This window comes from Mastigoproctus giganteus, chromosome 10, assembly GCF_048544385.1.
Source record: "Mastigoproctus giganteus isolate SK-2022 chromosome 10, ASM4854438v1, whole genome shotgun sequence".
Classification (NCBI taxonomy): domain Eukaryota; kingdom Metazoa; phylum Arthropoda; class Arachnida; order Uropygi; family Thelyphonidae; genus Mastigoproctus; species Mastigoproctus giganteus.
In genome coordinates this window covers 162247087-162269950 of record NC_143584.1, presented here as the reverse complement: position 1 = coordinate 162269950, position 22864 = coordinate 162247087, and the positions used below count along the sequence as shown (strand labels likewise).

Below are 22864 nucleotides of genomic sequence, written 5' to 3'. Positions count from 1 at the left end.
GAGCTTCTGCAGACTCCTCAAGACAAAGTATCAATGAGGAATATTACAACTTTCTGAAAGTGATAAAGCCCAAGAAACCTATAAGTAAAAAGAAATCCAAAGGAGAAAAAATTAGTCAAGAAACACTTGTCATGATGAACCGAAGACGACAAATGAAAAGCAAGATAAACACTGACAAGGACAAAATTGAGTATACTGAGTTATGCAAAGCCATTAGAAAGAGACTCAGAGAGAACATAAGAAGATTTAACACAAGAACAGTAGAACAAGCATTAAGGGAAAACAAAGGACTTAAATCAGCAGCCATGAGCAGTAATACAGAAAGACAAATGATACTGAAACTGAAGTATACCGATATACTTATAAATAGCAGAGAAGGCATAATTCAAATAGCAGAAAACTACTATAGAGAATTATATAAGGAGTGAGGGAATGATGCCAGCAATGGGGAAGATGGATCGCAAATTAGTAACACATACGACATACCCGATATCCTTCCTAACGAGGTAGAAAACGAAGAATCAGAAAGCCCCAGGGGAGGGGAAGATGAAGTTACTGTAGAGTTGTTAAAATTGGGAGGAAGTGACATGACACAAAAACTGGCCAGACTCTTCACAAAATGCATTAGGAAAGGTGTGATGCCTAAGGAGTGGAATAATGCAATCATGGTTTTGCTGTATAAGAAAGGAGATAAATTGGAAATTATAGACCAATTAGCTTGTTATCCCACATTTACAAGGGTCATTACTAACAGATTAAAAAGAATACTTGATGAGAATCAACCGAAAGAGCAAGCTGGCTTTAGGACAGGAGTCTCAACTATGGATCACCTTCACGTAATATCACAGCTAATGGAGAAAGCAAATGAATATAAAACACCATTTTGCGTGGCATTTGTGGATTATGAAAAAGCATTTGACTCCATACAGCATAAGGCAATGTTTCAGGCACTAGAAAGACAAGGCATAGATACCCCATATATTATGATTTTGAAGAAAATATATGAAAATGTTACCTCCTTTATTAGACTAGACAAAGACAGAGCGGGAGTATATGATGAAAGCCTTGTCAATTAATTTGGCCCTGGAGAGACTGTGCAAAGATCATAGGGTAGAATTTTTTTCAGCATGGTGTGCTTGTTCACAGGAAAAACTGCTTCTACAGGGATGGGATACACTTAACTAAAAAGAGTGTGGGAATATTTGCTGATGCTATCAAGACAGTGTGCTATCAAGAAGGATGTGTCTGAAATGTGGTTCAGAAAACTGCTAGCTTGGAGGAATACACAGACTAATAGATTAACAATAGCCACAGGCAGAGGTGAAAGTGATTCTTGCATTGCATCTACTGGAATGAACAGCAGCCTTGAAAGCAAGGAGCTGGGAATTTCAAGAACTGCTGGGATTCATCAAGAAACAAGTAAATACATGGACTGTGTTAGGGTAACTAAGAGTAAGAACAAGTGCATGTACACCAATATAGGAGTAGAGTAAATAATTTGATGAATTCGAAGTGCTGGTCAAAACATCACATGCAGACATTGTTGGGATTTCAGAGACATAGTGTCACTTGGGTATAAGGGTTGCTGAATTTGAATATGGGAGTGCTATGCATACAGAAAGGACAGACAGGATAGCAGGGGGAAGATTATGCTCTTAGTTAAGAAGTACATAAAATCTAATGCAGTCCATCTAGTTGACATGGATGGCTAGTGCAACGTTGAGTCAGTTTAGTGTGACATAAAGCACTTGAAAAGCAAAAATGAGAGGAGTGTGTTATAGGCCTAATGACTCATGAGTACAGAGAAATAGTGGGCCAAGAAATCAGAATGTCTGATAATGAGGGATTTTAACTTTCCAGATATTGACAGGAACTTGGGGGTTGGTCACACACCCACTAGCAAGACTTTTGTGGATATATTGGATGACTGTTTTCTACAGCAGCATGTTAGAGAGGCAACAAGTGACAACAGCAGTAACTATTCATGCATTAAGAATCTACAGATAAAAGAACTGCAAGGTGGCAGTGATTACAGTGTATTGATGTTGGATTTACTTAAAGATGTAACTACTATCAAGAGTAAAGGGAAGGGTTTTTGCTTTTTGTAAAGGCTACAGTGGTCTCAGACAATTTAAAAACAGGAAATAAATATAATTATACACAGGTATATTATTATGATATTTAAGAATTTTGCTAGTAGGGATAAGGAGATAATTATCCCATTGTATGGCCCCGAGTGCCAAGCAAGTGACTATAGCGATTCCTAAGAGATTTACTTAAAAGAGCGGTTGATTATAGAATAGTGTTATTTTTCTGAAGTTATTTAATTTTGCACTTCTGAAGTAAAGAAGTTAGCTCACTTGACAGAAAGGCAAGACACCTTTCTTTTTGTATATAGGAATAACTTATTAACACACTAACAACTAATCTCTCTTTATCACTTGGTCACTGGTGGCACCGCTCCTGCCTCCACGTGGCAGGGCTGGAAGTCTGGGAGAAGAAATCCACTCTCCCAAGGCTAAAAGGAGCAGTGATGGAAAGCACAAAACAGTCCAGCTGTGGATCTACTGATCCAGATCTAGATAGGCATGACCCAGATCATGACTTAAACCCATCCCATGCCAAGAGAAAAAAAAAAGAAGGGACAGATTATTCTGCTCCTCTCTTTTTAATATTGCATTCCTCCACAGACCAACCACTGAGTAAGTTATCTCCATTTTTGATTCAGAAATGTCTCGATAATGTGGCTGGCCCTCCAAAAATGGTTCGTCGATTAAGATCTGGAGATTTATTAGTGGAGATGAATGAACATAGACATGCAGAGAGACTCCTGAAAATTTCTACCTTTGGTGGAATTCCCACAAAGGTTACCCCACATGCCACCTTGAACTCCTCTAAAGGGGTAATATCAGAATGGGATCTCCTAAATGTATCGTAAGATGAACTTGTCCATGAATTAAACAACCAAAATGTAATCCACGCCAAAAGAATTTTGATCAAAAGAGATGGAGAGCTTGTCCCTACTTGGACAGTCATACTGACGTTTAAAACACCAATTCTCCCCACAACTATAATGGCTGGATACCTCAGATTTCATGTTCAACCATACATTCCCAATCCGGTACTGTGCTTCAAGTGCCAAAAATTTGGTCATTCGCAAACTGTATGCAGAGGTATAGTCACTTGTGCTGTTTGTGGTTCTAAAGAACACACACACATACCGATTGTAACAAGGAAACTCAAAACTGCCCTAACTGTCATGGTAATCATTCTGCCTTCTCTAAGGACTGCGATCAATGGAAACGAGAGAAGAATATTCAGAAATATAAAATAGAGCATTAGGTGTCATATCAAGAGGCAAAAAAACACTTTACAATTCCTGTCAAATCATCTACATACACGTCAGTTACTCAATGGCTGTGCTCAGTATCAACTCAAATTGACTGCTCAGTCCCTCCAAATATCTCTATATCTGGTTGGGCTAAATCAGTACTTTCTTCATCAAAGGAACACTCTCCCTCCAGATATGTAACTGAAGAAGTAAATACACCAGTAACAGTACCTCCAGATAAGAATCCCAAACAGCAACAGAAAGAACAAATCAAGAGCTCTGAAAGAAGTGATAAATACAAACTCAGATCTGATACCATGGACATCGATGAAAAAGCAGGCGAAGACGATACAATTCTTGAAATTCATCCAGAAGATGACATCAACACAGGCAGACCAGTGTCGATGTCATCAGACTACTTAAGCAGACTACTTCACGGATGTTAGCAGACACCAGTTAAAACCAAACAATGAGTACAGTTATTCAGTGGAATTGCCGTGGGCTCCGTGCTAACGTAGATGACTTTTACAATCTATTAAGTAAATATAAACCTGTTGCAGTATGCATTCAAGAAACCAATCTCAAAAATACAGTATCTATGACAATTAAGCATTATACTATATATATAGAAAAGATAGAAGTTCCTCTAATTCAGCTCATGGAAGAGTAGCAGTCATAGTGAACTCTGTAGTTCCCTGTAGACCTATCCCCATGCAAACATCTTTAGAGGCGGTTGCAGTTCGTGTCACCATTGGTATAACAGTAACATTAGTTTTGTTGTATCTATCGCCAAACCATACATACGGCCTTGATGATATAGTAAAGCAAATACCTGTTCCCTTTTGTATTATGGGTGACTGGAATGGCCATCACCCCCTATGGGGTTCCCAACATCTTGACTCTAGAGGACAGATAATAGAAAAATTTTTAGATAAACATAATCTAACTATTCTAAACACTGGTGATTCCACATACGTACACTCTCCATCTGGTTCAAGTTCACCTGGGCGCCTCCGTAGCCAGGTGGACAGGAGCAGCAGTGCATAGCACATGCTTCTTGATTAGACCGGTGTTCGAGCCCGTGCCCACCAAATACGGAGGATGCGGAAAGGTCAGGGAATGACCACCGCATATCCCCGGAGCAATATGGCCTTAGTTGCTAATGCTCCTAAAACCCAAACAACAACAACAACAACATCAAGTTCAGCTATTGATCTTTCAATATGCTCCCCAGCAATATTTCCTATCATAGACTGGACTGTTACTGATAACCCTTGTGATAGCGATCACTTTCCTATAATCTGTACTTTCAGCTCAAGTTCTCCTCCCCAGAGAGACATTAGGACAACCTGGAAATTTGAAAAAGCTAACTGGACTAAATACCAGGAAATAGCTCAAATAGATACTTCCGTCATTACAACCTTCACAATTGATTCTGCAATCAGGTATACTACACGAAAAATAATGAAAGCATCGGAGTCTGCTATTCCAAAATCTTCATCCAAAATCCGGCTTCATCCAAAAATGTGGTGGAATGAAGCATGCAACAGTGCTAAAAAAGAAAGGAATAAGTACTGGAATCTGTTTCGAAAATATCCAACCACAGCCAACCTCCTACAGTTTAAGAGAGCCAGAGCTAAAGCTCGTCATATAAGACGAGAGAGTAAAAAAGGAGCATGGGCACGTTACGCTTCCACCATAAACAGATCCACAGATACTTCTATAATCCGAAAAAAATCAAACGAATTAATGGCAGATACTCGCAAACAACTTCTCCTATTCTACTTGTAAGAGAGAAGGAAATTTCTGAACCTGTAGAGATTGCCAATGTCTTAGGTACTTCATTTGTAACACTTTCAGCTGTTGCCACATATGAACCAGCATTTCAATTGTTAAAATCCCAGACACAAAAATACGTTACGCTTCCACCATACACAGATCCACAGATACTTCTATAATCTGAAAAAAATCAAACGAATTAATGGAAAATACTCACAAACAACTTCTCCTATTCTACTTGTAAGAGGGAAGGAAATTTCTGAACCTGTAGAGAATTTGCCAATGTCTTAGGTACTTCATTTGAAACACTTTCAGCTGTTGCCACATATGAACCAGCATTTCAATTGTTAAAATCCCAGACAGAAAAATACAAACTAAAATTTAATACTGCCGTCCCATATTCATATAACCTACCTCTGACCATGATTGAATTGCGCAGTGCACTTGCCCGATTGAAGAACAGTGCTCCAGGCCCCGATGGAATTTTTTACACCATGATCTGTCATTTAAGTGAGGATTCGTTAACTGCCCTATTACAACTGTATAACAGAATTTTTCTAGAGGAGTATTACCCTGCTAGTTGGTGCCATTCTTATGTGCTAGCTTTCCCGAAACCAGGAAAAGACCACACAGATTCCAGAAATTACCACCCTATTTCTCTAACCAGTGGTCTGGAAAAAACATTGGTAAAAATAGTTAACGCTAGACTGACATGGTTTCTAGAAATGGAAAACATTCTAAGTCCAAACCAGCATGGCTTCCGGAGAAGAAGATCTACACTTGATCTCATTATCAAAGCAGAAACAAATATCCGGAACGCTTTCCTCAGAAATGAGCACCTAGTTATGATATGCGTTGACAAAGAGAAAGCCTTCGATACAACTTGCCAATATGGGATTCTTCAGGACTTACATAAATGTGGACTTCAGGGTCATCTGCCGATATTCATTAAGAACTTTCTGGGCAATAGATCATTTCAGATCCGATTCCATTCTTCATTGCTCGAGCATATGTACAAGAAGAGGGAGTTCCCCAAGATTCAGTGTTGAGCGCCATACTCTTTGCCATTAGGATTGATGCCATAACCAAGTGTATACCTAATACAGTTGATGCATACCTATACGCTGACGATCTTGCCATCTCATGCCACTCTCAAAATATGCGACTAATTGAACGACAACTACAAGGTACCATTAACAAAATAGTCTCTTGGGCCAAAAACAACGGATATCGACTTTCTAAACCAAAAACAATTGCCGTACACTTCTGTCGCAAACTTTCTTTACATCCTGATCCAGACCTACAGTTAGATTCTCATCGTATTACTTTCCAGCCTAGTATTAGTTTCCTTGGTGTAATACTTGATAAAAAATTAAACTTCCTGGAACATATAAAACATATTCGTACAAGTTGTCTTAGAAAACTAAATCTTCTAAAAGTAATTTCTTCTATGTCATGCAGCGCAGATCGCTACGTGTTGCTACAGCTATATCACTCGCTGATTAGATCCAGGTTAGACTATGGGTCTCCTGCATATGACTCGGCCAGACCGAGTGCACTGAAATGGCTCGATCCCGTACATCATAGTGCCCTACGAGTTGCACTGGGGGCTTTTCGTACTTCACCAATCTTAAGCCTATGAGCCACCGCTACATCTTCGACGACAAGTTCTGTTACTAAATTATGCAGCAAAAATCAGCAGGCTTCCACATCATCCCATATGGCAATATCTCTTTATGCCTAACTGGAGTAAACTTTATGAAAGTAAACCACAACTCAATAAACCATCTGGCATTAGGCTTCAAGCTCTTATCACAAGCTGGGACCTGAATTTTACTAACATACTTCAGGATACTAGCATGGAAACCCAGCCATGGCAAATGCCCCCGATACATATTGATAGACACTTTCAGCAATGGGGAAAGAATAACCTTCCAGATTCCAACATTGGGCAAATTCATATGACCCACTCCTCTAAGTTTAGCACTTCCATTCAAATATATACAGATGGATCCAAAATTGGTAGTAAAGTTGGTACCGCTGTAGTATTATCAAATGTCACCATCTTCAGACAGCTTCCATCTGAATGCAGTACTTATACTTCAGAATTATACGGTATTGTTCTAGCCTTAGAGAATATCAAAGAAGACTCGTATACCAAATCCATCATATATACGGACTCGTTAAGTGCTGTTAATGCTCTACAGTGTAAATTCTTCCCCAGTCATCCACTGGTACAAAACATGTGGGCACAGCTACTAGAACTTCACGGACATGGACAGCTAGTAATATTTTGTTGGATCCCTGGACATGTTGGAATAACAGGAAACGAGCAGGCAGATTTAGCTGCTAAATGTGATACCATCTAATTTCAGGAATCCTTATATTGACCATAAATCCATTATCAAACAGATGTGTAAACAACAGTGGACATGCATGTGGCAAGATCAAGCAAATAATAAACTTCTTGAAATCAAGAGAGAACCCAAGCAATAGCAATCCAGTCTGAGACGAAACAGAAAGGAAGAAACCATCCTAGCCAGATTACGCATTGGTCATACATTCCTCACTCGTAGCTACATAATAACAAATGATGATTCTCCACAATGCAGTAACTGCTTATGCTCATTAACAGTAAAACATATCATCATGGAATGCCCGCTATGTTTGAAAGAACGGAAAACTGCTTTCTTCTCTCATTTTCATAACTCCAGCCAGTTATCATTACAGTGTGTTCTAGGAGATCGTGAGGATATGAATGACATTTTTCTCTTTCTAAAATTGATAAATAAATATCACAATATATGAGCCATATCATGCGTAAGACAAACGAAGAAGATATTAGACAGTAATCAGTACATTATAGCCTAAGTTGCTGATGCACCAACAAATTTAACAACAACATCCCATTGTATAAGGCAGTGGTCAGGCAACGTCTTGAGTACTGCATACAGGTCTGGAGCCTTCATTTTAGGAAGGATGTAGAGCTGTTGGAATGGGTACAGAGAAGAGTAATGAGATTGGTGAGGAGAACAAAGGGGGTGCTCGTACCAAGAACGGCTTCAGTTGTGCAAATTTCAGTGTCTGGAGACCTGACCTGCAATTTGCAGAACCTATAAGGAGACCTGATTGAGGTGTTTAAGGCTTTGAATAGATTGATCAAGCTTAGTGCGATGGGATCTTCCTCTTGCTCAGACTACACACATGACGGAGCATAAATTCAAATTGAGGAAGGATGGTTGCTTATATGTGCAGAAGTTTGCCTTTATCCAGCTGGTGTGTGATTGCTGGAACAAACTTCCATCGGTTGTTGTAGAAGTGGTTAGGTTGAATAAATGCAAGGAAGAATTAAACAAACTATTGGAAGGGATGGGTAGGTGATGTGGGAAGTTTTTTTTTTTTTTGTTTGGTTGGTTGAAGCTGTATAAACTTGCTTTCTTGCAAAAACTGCAATTGAAGTTTAACATTGATAAATGCAGAGTACTGCATTTTGAATGCAGTAACCCAGAATAAAATACCACTTGGATAGTACCAAAGTCAAAGTAGTTTATCAAGAAAACGACCTAGAGTACGTGTTGTGATTTAGAATGATATATAAATTTGCCATCAGGGATAGTAATGATATAGATCTGTTATAGCAGGTTCAGAGGGGAGCAACAAGATTATTTGGGGGCACAGAAGAATACTTTTACCACTGAAGACTTCGGTTCAGTAAATTGCTGTATTTAAAAATCAGGAGGAGACCTTAATGAACTATTTAAGGCTCTAAATGGTTGTCAGCTAAATGCTTATGTCATCCTTACCCTTTCTCGGACACACAAAAGGACATAAATTTAAATTTGAATTGAGTTGCAAGATAAATGTGCAGAAATTTACCATTAGCTAGAGCTTAGTTAATTGATGAAATAAACTTCCAGCTAGTGTTGTGGAAATGGGTAGTTTAAATAAATTTAAAGAAGGATTTGACAAATTATTGGAATGAATGGGCAAATTATGGTGTGTTTTTTTTTTTTTTTTGTTTTTGTTTTTTTTTTTATCATTGGTACCATATAACAGAGTTCGCCAGTTGATAGATAGTTGTTTGCATCCAGACTGCCAAAGATCTTTCACAGACTGCAAGTGATCTGAACTTAAGTCAATAGTTTGTGCATGAAGTCATTAATTTAGTTTTGCAGTTTTGTAATTTCCCTGAATTTGATGTGTAACATTTTAAAAAAACAATAAATGCTAAATGATAAATTTCTTATTACGGTACCAAACAATGTCTGAAATTAACTTTATTTGTAATAGAGTTTAATGATTAAATGAACAACTATTGGAATGAATGATGTAATTCTCTTAAAGAACATCATAATACATTCCCCTGTGTTTCCAATGGCTTTGAGCATGTTATCCCATCCTAACAAAGTCCATTGGCAGATGTAATTCACTGAAGCTCAATGTGCATACATGTAATTCTTTTAAATTAAATATATAATAATAAAAGTTATTTGATTTTTCTGATAAACATACGTATCTTTAATATAATAATAAATATTGTCTCTAAGTGTTCTGTAATCATTAATAAAAGGAAAAAAGTGTTATAATGTTTGAAGTTTTATTAATTTATGGTAATAAGACATCTGGACTGTGATGAGTTTCATTTTTTTAATACCGTCCACAAATAATGCTAATTGGGAACCCCTGCTATATAAGTATAAGCTTGCATCTTTGCATCATTTTACCATTGCTAATACTAATCCAACAGAAATTTTTTTTCATAATATAGCATTAGCATTAGTAGAGACATATGATGCAAGAAAGCAAACTTATACAGCATCAGCCAAAAAAAAAAAAAAAAAAAAAAAAACTTCCCGTTCACCCATCCATTCTCTTAAAGAACATCATAATATCTATTACAGTGTAAAATTAGAAAATAGTTGGAGATACATTCCTCTGTGTTTCCTATGGCTTTGAGAATGTCATCCCATCCTAACAAAGTCCATTGGCAGATGTAATTCACTGAAGCTCAATGTGCATGCATGTAATGCTTTTAAATTAAATATATAATAAAAGTTATTTGATTTTTCTGATAAACATACGTATCTTCAATATAATAAATGATATTATATTGATGTTGCAAACTGATATAGATCCTATATCAGTTTGCAATATTTTTCTAGTTCTGCCTTAAATTTATTTAAGCTGTCAACTTCTACAATGACAAGTGGAAGTTTGTTCCAGCAATCAACCACCCGCTGGCTAAAGGCAAATTTCCTTACATCTTTTCTACTGTCTTTCCTCGATTTGAATTTATGTCCCCTCAGCGATTAATCTGGGCAAGAGGAAGAATCCCATCAGCATTGAGCTTGCTCAAACCATTCAAGGCCTTATACACCTCAATCAGATTACCTCGCAGGTGACTAGTCTCCAGACACTGTAATGTGCAAAACTTAAGCCTTTCTTTGTAAGTGTGACCCTTTGTTCCATTCACTAATCTTGTTTCCCTTCTCTGTACTCGTTCCAGCAGCTCTACATCCTTCCTAAAATGAGGCCTCCAGACCTGTATACAGTACTCAAGGTGTGGCCTGACCATTGCCTTATACCAGGAGTGGCCAACTTAATTTGTGATGCGATCTACTTTTTTCCTTCAAAATGTGCCGCGATCTACGATTGCAAAAATTGCACAAGGTGCACAAATCGAGGGATGGCTGTATATTTAAAATTCGTCATGATCGACCGAAATTAAATCCGCAATCGACTGGTAGATCGCGATTGACTCGTTGGCCACTCCTGCCTTATACAAAGGGATAATCACCTCCCTATCCCTGCTAGAAAAATTCCTGTATATCATTGACAAGACACCATGAGCTACTCTTGCACTGCTCAGAAAACTTCATATCTGACTGCACAATTACCCCCAGGTCCTTTTCATTCTCTACCACCCTGAGTGTAGTACCACACAGTTTATATGTCACTCTGGGGTTACTGCTACCCATATGCAGTACTTTATATTTGTCAGTGTTAAACTTCAGTTGCCACCTCTCAGCCCATCTGCTCAACTTTTCTAGATCCTGTTGCAGTAGTGTACTGTCATTAGTGTCATTAACAACCCTGCCAACCTTCGTATCGTCTGCAAACTTAGACATTAAGCCTGATATACCTTCATCAATATCATTAATAAATACAGAAAACAACAATGGACCCAACACTGAACCCTGGGGGACTCCACTAATAACATTAGTCCACTAAATACCACTCTCAAAGGCGCCTCTGTAGCCAGGTGGGAAGGAGCAACAGTGCGTAGCACACGCTTCTTGATTAGACCGGGGTTCGAGCCCGTCACCACCAAATACGGAGGATGCGGAAAGGTCAGGGAATGACCACCGCATTTTCCCGGAGCAATATGGCCTTAGTTGCTAATGCTCCTAAAAACCAAAAAAAAAAAAAAAAAACCACTCTCAATTAATATGTTACAACTCAAGGCATGCTGTTATTTTTGTTGGGGTTTTAGGCACATCAGCAACTTAGACCATATTGTGCCATTGTATAGTATATCTGTTCAAGTGTGTTCTTGGGTTAATTTCCATGTTGTGTAGGCTGAATAACTCATGCGAGGGACCCTACTCCCTCTTCCTGAGATTGGCTAACTACAGCCTTGATTAAAGGCCGACCGGGCTAGCCGAGTGGGTAAAGTACCTGCCCGGCAACCCAAAGGTCGCGGGTTCGATTCCCGCCTCGGGCTTGGATCAAAGTACTGCAAAAACCTTGGGAGGTGCAATATGGCCACAGAAGCCGATGCGCCAACAACTACCAAATCAAATCAATCAGCCTTGATTAAAGAGGACCTTAAAAATTCATCCAGTCATAGACAGGAGTCTTACCCAGACTACTTCAAACAGATAACAAGTGGCAAAACTGCTGTACTGTCACAGAGGACTCAAGGCATACATATAATAAAGTGTTTTTAAACATCTGAATTTTTTTTCCCAATAATCTGAATTTTTTTAAATAGTGGAATAAACTGGTTTTCTTTACCTCAGTCACTTTTTAGTGATGAAGTTGTACACACCATATGAACAAAACTTGCTCATCTCTCAATAATTTAAAATGTATTTTTGGATTTTTGGCATACTGAAATTTAATGGCCATCATATCCATATTATAATCAACCATCAGCAATCACAGTAAAACTTGATAACAATAATTGTGATGATCAAGTATATATTTCTATTTAACACTTTCTACTCAAAATTACAACTATTCCATAATTACACACACTCTCTCTCTCTCTCTCTCTCTCTCTCTCTCTCTCTCTCTCTCTCCTCTCAAATACGTTGAGAAGTCGTGGGCAAATATTTGTTGAGTTAGCTTAAACTACCCGTGACCTTTCTTTTTAAATTTAGCAGTGAGCCTGTAAAGAATTCTTCATTCTATATATTTATATCTCTTCCTATTAATATGAAATTAATCTTCATGTTATACAACCCACCACTCGAGAAATCCTGATTTACACAAGTCCATGAAGTGCTATCAGTTTTCAAGAAAAGTTTTTCCAAAATTTCCTATTAAAATTAAACAAATCTCTGTTTAATAGACAAAAATGACCAGTCATAACTAGATCTGCAGGAATGTTTATTTAAGGATTAATCATTAAAAATCATATACAGGTACACCACATAAATGACTTAAGTACAGACCTACTGCTCATTACAACCAAATGCATAATGCCACAGCTTTCTGTTATTGGGACACCAAGAAAACAAATTGGCCAAATAAAAAAAAAACTAATTAAAATGTGATTTTCTATCAATAAAAAAATTAAATCAGAATGTATGCACATTAGAGAATAAATATGAACCTCTGTATATTCTGATATTTAGAATTCTTTTATTTTTTCATACTTTATATTTCGCTTTATTAAAAAATATTAATTTTTAAATAAAAGTATTACATATGTGATGAAGCTGTTTGTTTCTTTTGTTTAAAAAATTATTTTCTGATTTTATTATTATTATTTTTTCTTCTCCCATGATCACTTGGTATACTTGGCATATCTAGAAAGACAGGTAAGCCCCTTCACCTAAATATGTCTGTGCATTCTCTTTAATTTTTGAATGCAAAAGTTCTGAACTATAATTTCATTAGTTTGTATATCAGTTTGCAATAAAAATATAAATGAAATGTAAAGTTAAAAATTAATTCTCATAATTTAAAAAAAAGATGAATTATATTATTATAACCTTACTATGTTTTAATAGAGCCTTTTAACTTTATATATTTAAGCTGAAATCTTAAAACAGAAAAATGAAACTATAATACTTGCCATCCTTGTTGCAACAATAAAATTGATGGCACTAGCCAGTTCACAATTTTTTCTGAAATGAATTTCTTGCACGTGTCTTGGATGTATATAAAAAAGTAATCCTTGTGCTCTTGGAACTATGCATGAATGAGCTGTACCTTGTGACATGGCACATTACCTTACTGGAAGTAACTGCTACTAGATGGATAAGCTGTAAGTACAGAGGGATGCACTTAGTTAGAAGCAATATTCAAGTGTATGTGGGATTTCAGATGTTGACTTACTGTTATCAGGGAACCTAATGTGTACCACAAAAATGCTATCATATTTTTCCACCATCTACCTGCAGTATTCCCACCTGGCACAGTGGGGATCCACTGATTTATACTGCTGTCACCATACCCTGGTCCTGCCATCAGCAAAACAATTGCAACCAAGATTTGTTGCACCAGGCAACCTTTCACTCTTTAAATGTCCAGTGTAACTGCAACTACTTGATTTTAGCTTATATCCAAATACTTTATTGGCCTGCTCAATCATTAGAACTCAACCCAATTGAGCATCTGTGAGATGAGTTGGAACAAACTCTTCAAGACAGTGATTCATCACCATCCAGTCTGAGATAAGTGCAGGATCTGTTGAGTCTGCATGGATTACATGCCCTGCCCTGGTGATGTCAGGTTGTTCTGTAGGCTAATGAAAGCATTACTCGCTATTATATTGGTGCACCTAATAAACTGGGCACTCATTGTTTAATGGACACAACTCTAAACTCAAGTGAAGTTCCAGAAGATTGTAAATGTGCAAATATCTCTTCCATATTCAAAGGGGAGTATATATAGAGTAATCTGTATAACCCTAGATCTGTGTAATCTGAGGTTGCATGGATCAGTCAGGAAAAATTATGAATTCTGTAATTAAGGATGCATTGTAGGGTCACCTCAGTATTAATGATATCATAAGAGCTTGTTTGGCTAATCTAATAAGACAGAAGTTCTCAAATTTTGCCATACCAGGGATTCTCACCTCTCCCCTTCCATGAATAAAACTAATGATCTCATTTGGATACACTTGACATACACTTCTACAGATATTCCAAAGACTGCTGACTACAGATGTACTGCTACACACCATATGCTGGAGACACCGATATTTCTAAGAGAAGCTAAAACCCAACTTATCAGTGTTAATGGATCAAAAAGTGTCAGTTGTTATACTTCGCACAAACAAGAGTTTTGTCCATTTCAGTTTGGCACTAAAACTCCAATTTACAAAATTTTATCAATGTTTTTGACATAAAAATAAATTTATGTATTTTGTAAAATAAAAAATATGCATGCCCCTATAAAAAAAAAGTTCATTTTACAATAATATTCTATGACAAAATTAAATAATACAATATTGTTGGCAGTCAGTAGAATCTTTGTGTTTCTGCTAAGGAAAGAAAACTGATTCACAAGCATAGTAATTCTCAAAAGTCCAAGCTCAACCACCATGTCTGAGGCAAAATTTAAATTTTTTCACATTCCTCCCCCCCAAGTTTCTTGAAACCACCTGGGGAGTTGCAATTCAGTTTGAGAACTACTATAGTAAGGTATTAAAATTTGCCACCAAGGCACTGAATGCATGAATAGCAATATAATTTACTGAAATTTTAAAAAGGCATTTGTCACAATCTCACGTGAATACCTTGGGCATAAATTGGAGAAGTGTGCCATGGTGTGGGGAGGATCAGAGAATTGCATAAACAGATTGTTAGCTAATAGGCAACAAAGGGTGGTTATAAATGGACAATGCTTCAAATGAACTAGTGTTATAACTCTGTGCTAGTGCCTTGATTGTTTTTCATTTTCATTAAAGATACTGATGATGGTTTTACAAGTTTCATGTCAAATTTGCTGATATTAAATTGGGTAGGGTTGGTTTGTTATTTATACAATCAGAATTGCACTACAACAAGCCAGACAAATTATACATCTCTTTTCTAAAAATAGCATTTAAGCTCTAATGCTTATAAGTACAAGGTTCTGAAACTGGGTCACAGTACTCCCAAGTTAAATTATCAGCTGGAGGAGGGTAGCACACTCAACACTGTTGAAGCCAAAAAGTACCTTAGGGTTGTATACAGTATGGTTTCTGTCAAGTGTATATGCTGATTTTTAAAGTAGACATAAAGAATGTGTGAAAGATAAGACCATGCTGAAAGGACTTTGTGTTATCAGTGTAAACTTAAATTTGCAGGCCAGGGCCATCAGGAAGGATCGGACTTTATGGCTACTCTGTAAATATAACTTTGTACTAGGCCTTTTACCTCATTTTTTTATGTAAATATATGTGGGGTTTTTGAAAAGTAATAAGACTGGCAACACTGCTTGACTGTGCTTGATTGAAAAGGCACATGTGTCGTGTTGTGACATGCCATTTGGTGTATCAGTAATGCAGTGATCATTATTGTGTTTGAATGTGCCTATATTCCAAAACTGCTTTGTGGAGCTTATTTTTCACTGGCAGTAGTGAACAATATTTTTCACATTTTAAGAAAAAGCTGTGCAATGAAATTTTGTGTGAAGCTCAGAAAAAGCAGTCAAGAGATGTTAACAGAAAGCCTATAGTCCAGAAATTATGAGGAAAGCTGTGGTATTCAGTTGCTGGAAGCATTTTCAAGGCAAGATCAAAAACTAATTGGTGACATTTGAGGCAGGTGACCAAACACTGTCATTACTATCAAGAAAGCTGAGTGGTTGTTGAACAAGGACAGATGATTATTGTTGCAAGATTTGTTTCCAGTTTAATTTTATCATTAAAAAAGTTCATCACATTGTGATGAAAAAAAAATACAAATTATTATTTAATGACCCTGGAACTTATCAAATTATATTAACATTATTTTATGTTAATATAATTACAAGGAGTATTTGAGAAGTAGGTGGAGCATGAAAAAACTGTATATCATCTAAAAGACATTAATTTGAAAAGGAAACCATTCTCAAGCTCAACATGCAAGAGATTCTATATTCTGTAAATGTCAGTGCACCTTATCTGAGAAAAATAATGTTTCTCAAAAATGTAGCCAGTTATCAAAATAAAGTCTAATTGTATTGGAAGTGGCCAGACCAGAAAAAAATGAATTACTAAATTATCACACAAATAGGCCATTCACTCCAAACTGAAATGAATACCACTGATTATAATGCAAAAATAATTGTATTTTAATAAAATCAAAATTATTTAATTTAACATAAACAGAAGTAAAAAAATGTTTTTAATGTTTAGTATGTAAATTTTTTTCTTTAATAGAAGGAAGATGACGAGCCAGAGTACAAATTTGAATGGCAGCGTAAATACAATGCACCCAGAGAAGAGTAAGTATACATAGATTAAGAAAATCTAAACTTAACACCTGCTTGATGGTAGCTGTCATGGTACTTTCCCCCGTCTCTGGAAGAATGGACTAGTCAAACTATTAAGAAAACCCAACAAGCCCCATCAGACCCCAGAGCCTTCCGTCCCATTTCTCTCCTACCAAATTTGGGTAAACTCTATAAACAATTACTCACCCCAAGAATCTATGATCTTTTTCAAGCTCAAGATATCTTTTCACCTCACCAGTATGGATTCGTTAAGGGCAAGTCTTGTGAAGATGCACTTCTTGCGTATAAAAATTACATCCAGAATTCCACATCAAAATATGAAATGGCCATCTTCATAGACTTTGAAGGTGCTTTTGACTCCCTCTAGTGGGAGAGTGCCCTCGCAAGCCTTCAGAACATCTCATGCTCCTCTCAGTTGTACCAAGCTATCTGAGCCTACTTTGATCACAGATCTACACAGATTACTTCAAAAACCTGCAGCATAACACGAGCCTGTCAATAGAGGATGTTCTCAGGGCTCTGTTCTGGGGGCCACTCTTCTGGAACATTACACTAAATACGAGACTAACCAGACAGTTCGATTTTGCTACTCCATTCGCATATACTGATGACCTTGTCATTGTCTTCTCAGGCAACTCCAGGCAACAAATTCAAGAAAGAACTTCTCCGGTCTTAAAGGATCTCATTAAATGGGCAACTGTCAACAAACTTAAAATATCTCCATCCAAAACCCGGCTCATGATCTTTAAAGGTCAACTAAATATCCATTGTCCTCCTATCTTGAAAATAGCTAACAAGCAAATACCATATGTCAAGCACTTAAAACATCTTGGTGTGATCATTGATGATAGGCTCAATTTTACTCTCCACATAACCCACCTAATAGATAAAATCAAGAAATTTACTATGGCCATTGTTCTGATTATGAGAACCAACTGGGGGCTTGGACGCAGAGTTCTTCTCTTATATTACAAGGCAGTATTCATACCTATTGCAACCTATGCTGCTCCGGTTTGGTATGACAGAATTAAGAACGTCAAACTGAAATCAAAACTACTCTCCTTGCAAAGATCCGTGATTCTTACAATGCCCCGTGCCTGCAGAACTGTCTCAACTGATGCCCTGCAGGTCATAGCTGGAGTATTACCTCTGGACTTTCACATTTTACATCGTGCCTTCTGCTACTTTCAAAAACATCAGACCTCCATGGAATTCTTTGGAATACAGAATGACATCCTTGTAGACACCAAAGCTGAAAAAAACCCAGATTTGGTCGCTTTAACAAAAATTTGGCAAAATTGTTGGAATACAACCCCTAAAGGCAGAACTACATATAAATTTATACCAGATGTCTCCTTTACTGCCAACAAGAAAAATTCCCAATGGTTCTCTCCAAACCTCTACACATCATTTATCATAACTGGACATGACTCTTTCAGTTCAGAATAAGCAATACCGATTCTTGCCTTTGTCTCCAACTGGAAGACTGGAACCACCTGCTTTATCACTGCCCTCTTTATGCTGACCTAAGGAAATCCCTACAAGACTGTATAAACACCTTCTCACCTGGCAACGAAAAACATCTAGTAGAATCTGCCTCACACCTTAGAATCCTACAACAATTTGCTTCTGATTTATTTGCTAGAAGAAAACTTCTGTTGGCCAATCCTGCTTCAGCTTCACCTCCTACGGTGCCTCCAGCACCTTCAATAAAGTCAGCCTCAACAGTGAGCCGTGTCTTGCAAAGATAAAATATTGTCACCTTAAATAGCTCTTAGAGGGTCACATAGATCCAGTTTTTTTTATTTTTACTTTCATCCCCTCAGGCCTGGGCACCCCAAGGAAGCTGGCACCCACTGGTATTGCACTGCCTCCAGTGGGTGTGGGGTTTGTCCAATCTTAGACAATTCACTTTAATTTTTTTTATCTATTTTTTTTTCTTTTAAATTTATTTATATATATATTTTTTTTCTCTCTTTCTGTCTTCTTTTTTTTTTTTTTTTTTTTATTTATTTATTTTTTAATATACAGTAATACCCCGACTTACGCGAACTCGGAGTTACGCGGTTCTTGATTTTTTCGTTTGGCAACGCTGCCGCCCACTATCTTCAAGGTCGTTTTTCGTATGTTATCGATATACGGTGCGACGGCGGAGATTGAGAACGAAAGATGAACAAAATTCAACTTTGCTGCTTTTATGTTTTTTATATCAGTGAAGGGGAAACACATTTCACCATAATAACGTAAAAACCAACACAATTCCAGCTATCGGTATAATCGCAAATGCAATTAGATCGAGTTTACTACCAGTTTATAACAGATTTCACTAGCAAAAACGCAACTGGAAATTGTTTTTATTGTTTTATGGTAGTAACCTCCAAAAATGTGAGGTGTTAATAGCGTATCTCTGCCTTTATGGTGTTGTTTATTCAGTTGCTACAGGCGCGCAGCTTTGTTTATGCGTATCAAGCGTGCCTCCTCGTTTTGTAATTGTGCTTTATTCCCTAAAAATGAGTAAAATACTTAATTAAAAGGTGTGAAAAGGAAGCGTCCTGGTGAAGACACTGCAGATTCAGAGAGAAAAAGAAAAGCAATTATCGATAAACAGAGGCAGACTGGATCAAAAATTCTTACCTGGGAAAATTTATAGTGGCCTCACACTATGGTTTATGGCCAAAATCACACCGGCCTCCGGCCCACCGGGGTTTCCCCGGTAAGGCTTATGGCCAGTCCGCCTCTGTCGATAGAGAAAAAATATGAAATTGTGAAACGCTTTGAGCGAAATGAAAGCCCGTGTGATATTGCACGTGCTACAGGCCTAAATGAAGCAACGGCGAAAAGCACATGACAATTGCAAACTTGACAGGTTGAAAATTGAAAAGGGCTCAATTGTAAAGGGCTTAAAAATTTTAGAAAACATAGACTCCAACGAAGAACGCGTTATAGCTACAAAGCAAGGAATAAAAAAATTATTAGCTTGCTACGAAGAAATTCTGCGTGAAAAAAAGAAGGCGCTGTGTCGTCAGACGAATTTGTTAGATTTTATGAAGCCATCGACATCGAAATAACTTTTTAACGTAAGTCATTTGTTTTTTTAATACATATTTTGTATTAATATGTATAAAGAACTGCAATTTTATTAATATTTTTCTTCTAAACTAGTGTTTTTGTTAGTCCTTGGTCCCAATTAAGCAAAATTTATATGTATTTATATGCAAAGTTGTACCCCGACTTACGCGAATTCGACTTACGCGATTTTCGTCGGACCCACCTATCGCGTAACTTCGGGGTATTACTGTATTTTATTTTTACTTCTGCGTATTTTTTTTTTTTTTTTCTTTTCTTCTATTTTCTTTAGTCATACCGGCTAGAGAAAATAGAAGAAAGTCTGGGCAACTGGTTTCTTTATTTATTTATTATTTATTTTATTAGCAATTTCCTTTTTTTTTTTTTTTTTTTTTACTTTGTATCTATATATATATTTCTTTATTTTATTTTACTTTTTTTTTTTAATACTGTTTTGTTTTATTTTCATTTTTTTAAAATTTATTTTATTTATTTTTTTTTTTTCCTACTCTTCTCTATAAATTTCTATCTTAGTTTATTTAATTTTACTTTTTTGTTTTTTGTTTTTTTAACTAACTTTTTTTTTTAAATTATGATGTTATTTATCAATTTTTTCCTCTATGCTGGTACCCTAAGTTTGGGTAGCTGTGGGTACGGGATTTGCTGGCACCCACTGGTATAGCACTATCTCCAGTGGGTGTGGGACTTCACCCTCTTCAGGGCAGACAAAGATTGTAATGGTCTATCTCCACTTGGCTAAGGACATATCTAGTTGTGGCCCACCTCCTCGTGGTGTAGACGGGCATCGGGCACGCTTTCCAGGAGATCGCCTGCCCGGTGGCAAAGAGGCCAGAAACAACTAAACAACACAACAACACATAATATACACAAACATAACACTACACGTTTCTGGCCACTCTACAGAGTTTTGTATCAACTCAGAGTAACAGAATGGAGATGAACTTATGTTCCTGGAGCCGCTATACAGAAGATACTATACATGTCTACATGGTCTAATGGGTGGGGAAAATATTGATACTTTTAATATGTTGAAACATAATTAATATAATGAGCTTCTGGTATTCCTATTTTAATATATCTAAATAAATTAGACATATTAAAATAGGAATTGCAAAAAGAGGTCTGCTACAATGAGCATTATTATAGCAGATATTCTCCATATTCAAACAATAAAGAGTCATTTATTTACAGTTCATAATGCATTCATTGCAAGTCATGGTTTAACACATGATGGAGATAGCTTGCAAATTGAAATGCTTCACTGTGTTGATTTTAAAATGGTTTATTAGACTGGGTTAACAATTAACAATAAATTTTAAACTTAAATTTAGAAATGCCACATGTTCTGGCCCCTCTTTGTGGATTTTCTCTGGCAGATTTAGAATTGGAAAAAAAAAAAAAAGCATTCCAAAAAATTATTAGTAAAATTTAAAATATCGTTATAAAGGAAGAATAATACAGTTCCCAGCAGATGGTATAACCAAGATACAAAGAATGCATTCTTTGTGTTTTTTTTTTTTTTTTTTTTTGTTTATATCTTTGTGGCTTTTGTTTTACTTACTTTAGTAAACATGACAGATTTCACAGGTTGATGTATTACGCTTTGGGGTTTTAGAAACTTTTTTTTTTTTTTTTTTTGAGTATTCTGTACATTATAGTACATAATATAATATTTGCTATTTCTTTGTACTTTATGATTTACAGTATAGTATGTTTAGAGAAAAAGTATTATTAAGTCCCCAAATTTTTTCATAGAAACAATGATATAATAGGAGATTATGTTCCTGATCAAGGATCCAATATACAAATTTTTATAGCTAAAAATACCAATAGCACATTTAATCAACTACCAATCATATACAAAGTATGCAGTAATTCTCATTTTATTGTGTATATAATGTAATGAGCACTATTGTACATAATATAACATTATATACATTATATTATTCACTTTTAATACAATGGTGAATATGGCCCTTCTGCTATGCTTCTTTACATAGGTCTGGACACTGATCAATGGCCTCTAATTGGCCATTTTTAAGGATCAAATAAATCAGAGATTCCTGAATGCATTGGTAAGCAGACTGACTGCATAACATGTTTCTTTGTATGCAGAAGCAGATGTATAATTGAGTAAGCAATATATCATATATATAAATTTATTTTTATATTTTTATTTTGCTTATATTGGTACTTTATTTGTACTATTTGGTGACAGGTACAGTAGAACATCTTTAATTTGGACTCGGAGGGGAAGGACATATTAGTGAAAAAGCTGAATTATAGAAAATAATTCAGACTTTTTACTAACATTTTCAAATCACACTTTATAAAAATCAGCAAATTTATTCACAAACCAGCAAGATGCATTAATTTAGATTACAAATATGAAAAAGAAAAATATGAAAAATATTTACAGAATAGAATGCAATGCAAAGGACATTTTTTTCCAGCAACAGACTTTGTGTTAAATATTAATAACTATAAATTATTCAAACGTATATGGTCTTTCTACAATTGTATTGCCTTTTTTGAAGAAATTGAGAATGTTCTGTTGAATAAAAATTCTGCTAGAATGCTGTTTCATTCTTCATTTTTTTTTATACTGAAGAAATGTTTTTCAAATTCCTCTTCAGAAATATCAAATTTAAGAAGAGTTTTGCAGTAACAGCTGCTTTCATGTAATTTTACTATATTGTATTCTTCTTTTTTCTTTACTTCCCACTTCATGTATGAACTATTCCTCTTGATGGATGACGTAAGAACATGGCATCTTCTAGCCATGTTTAGGAATCCTTCAATAAGAGTATCCCCTATTATTAACTCTTTCTCTAAAACTTTTCAAGGAAAGCTGTTTCATAAATCTTGCACATGTATATCACATATAAGCATATAAATTTCCTTAAATAAAATCAAAAATAAAGAAATCAGTAACACAATTCAATTCAAATAACCAAGTTCAATAAAAATTACAATTTTTCCATGTTGTATGTAACTTCACATAATATGATC

At 36.2% G+C, this 22864-nt stretch overlaps 1 protein-coding gene across 1 annotated transcript in view; it reads left to right on the top strand.

The window, feature by feature from the left end:
• Window positions 1-22864, top strand: part of LOC150079436 (corepressor of RBPJ and splicing regulator) — a 123626-nt gene that overhangs the window by 50353 nt on the left and 50409 nt on the right. Inside the window, exons 4-5 of the mRNA XM_090383068.1 lie at window positions 15255-15307; window positions 16692-16756. Coding sequence (XP_090239194.1) covers window positions 15255-15307; window positions 16692-16756 — 118 coding nt within the window. The remainder of the gene's footprint in view (window positions 1-15254; window positions 15308-16691; window positions 16757-22864) is intronic.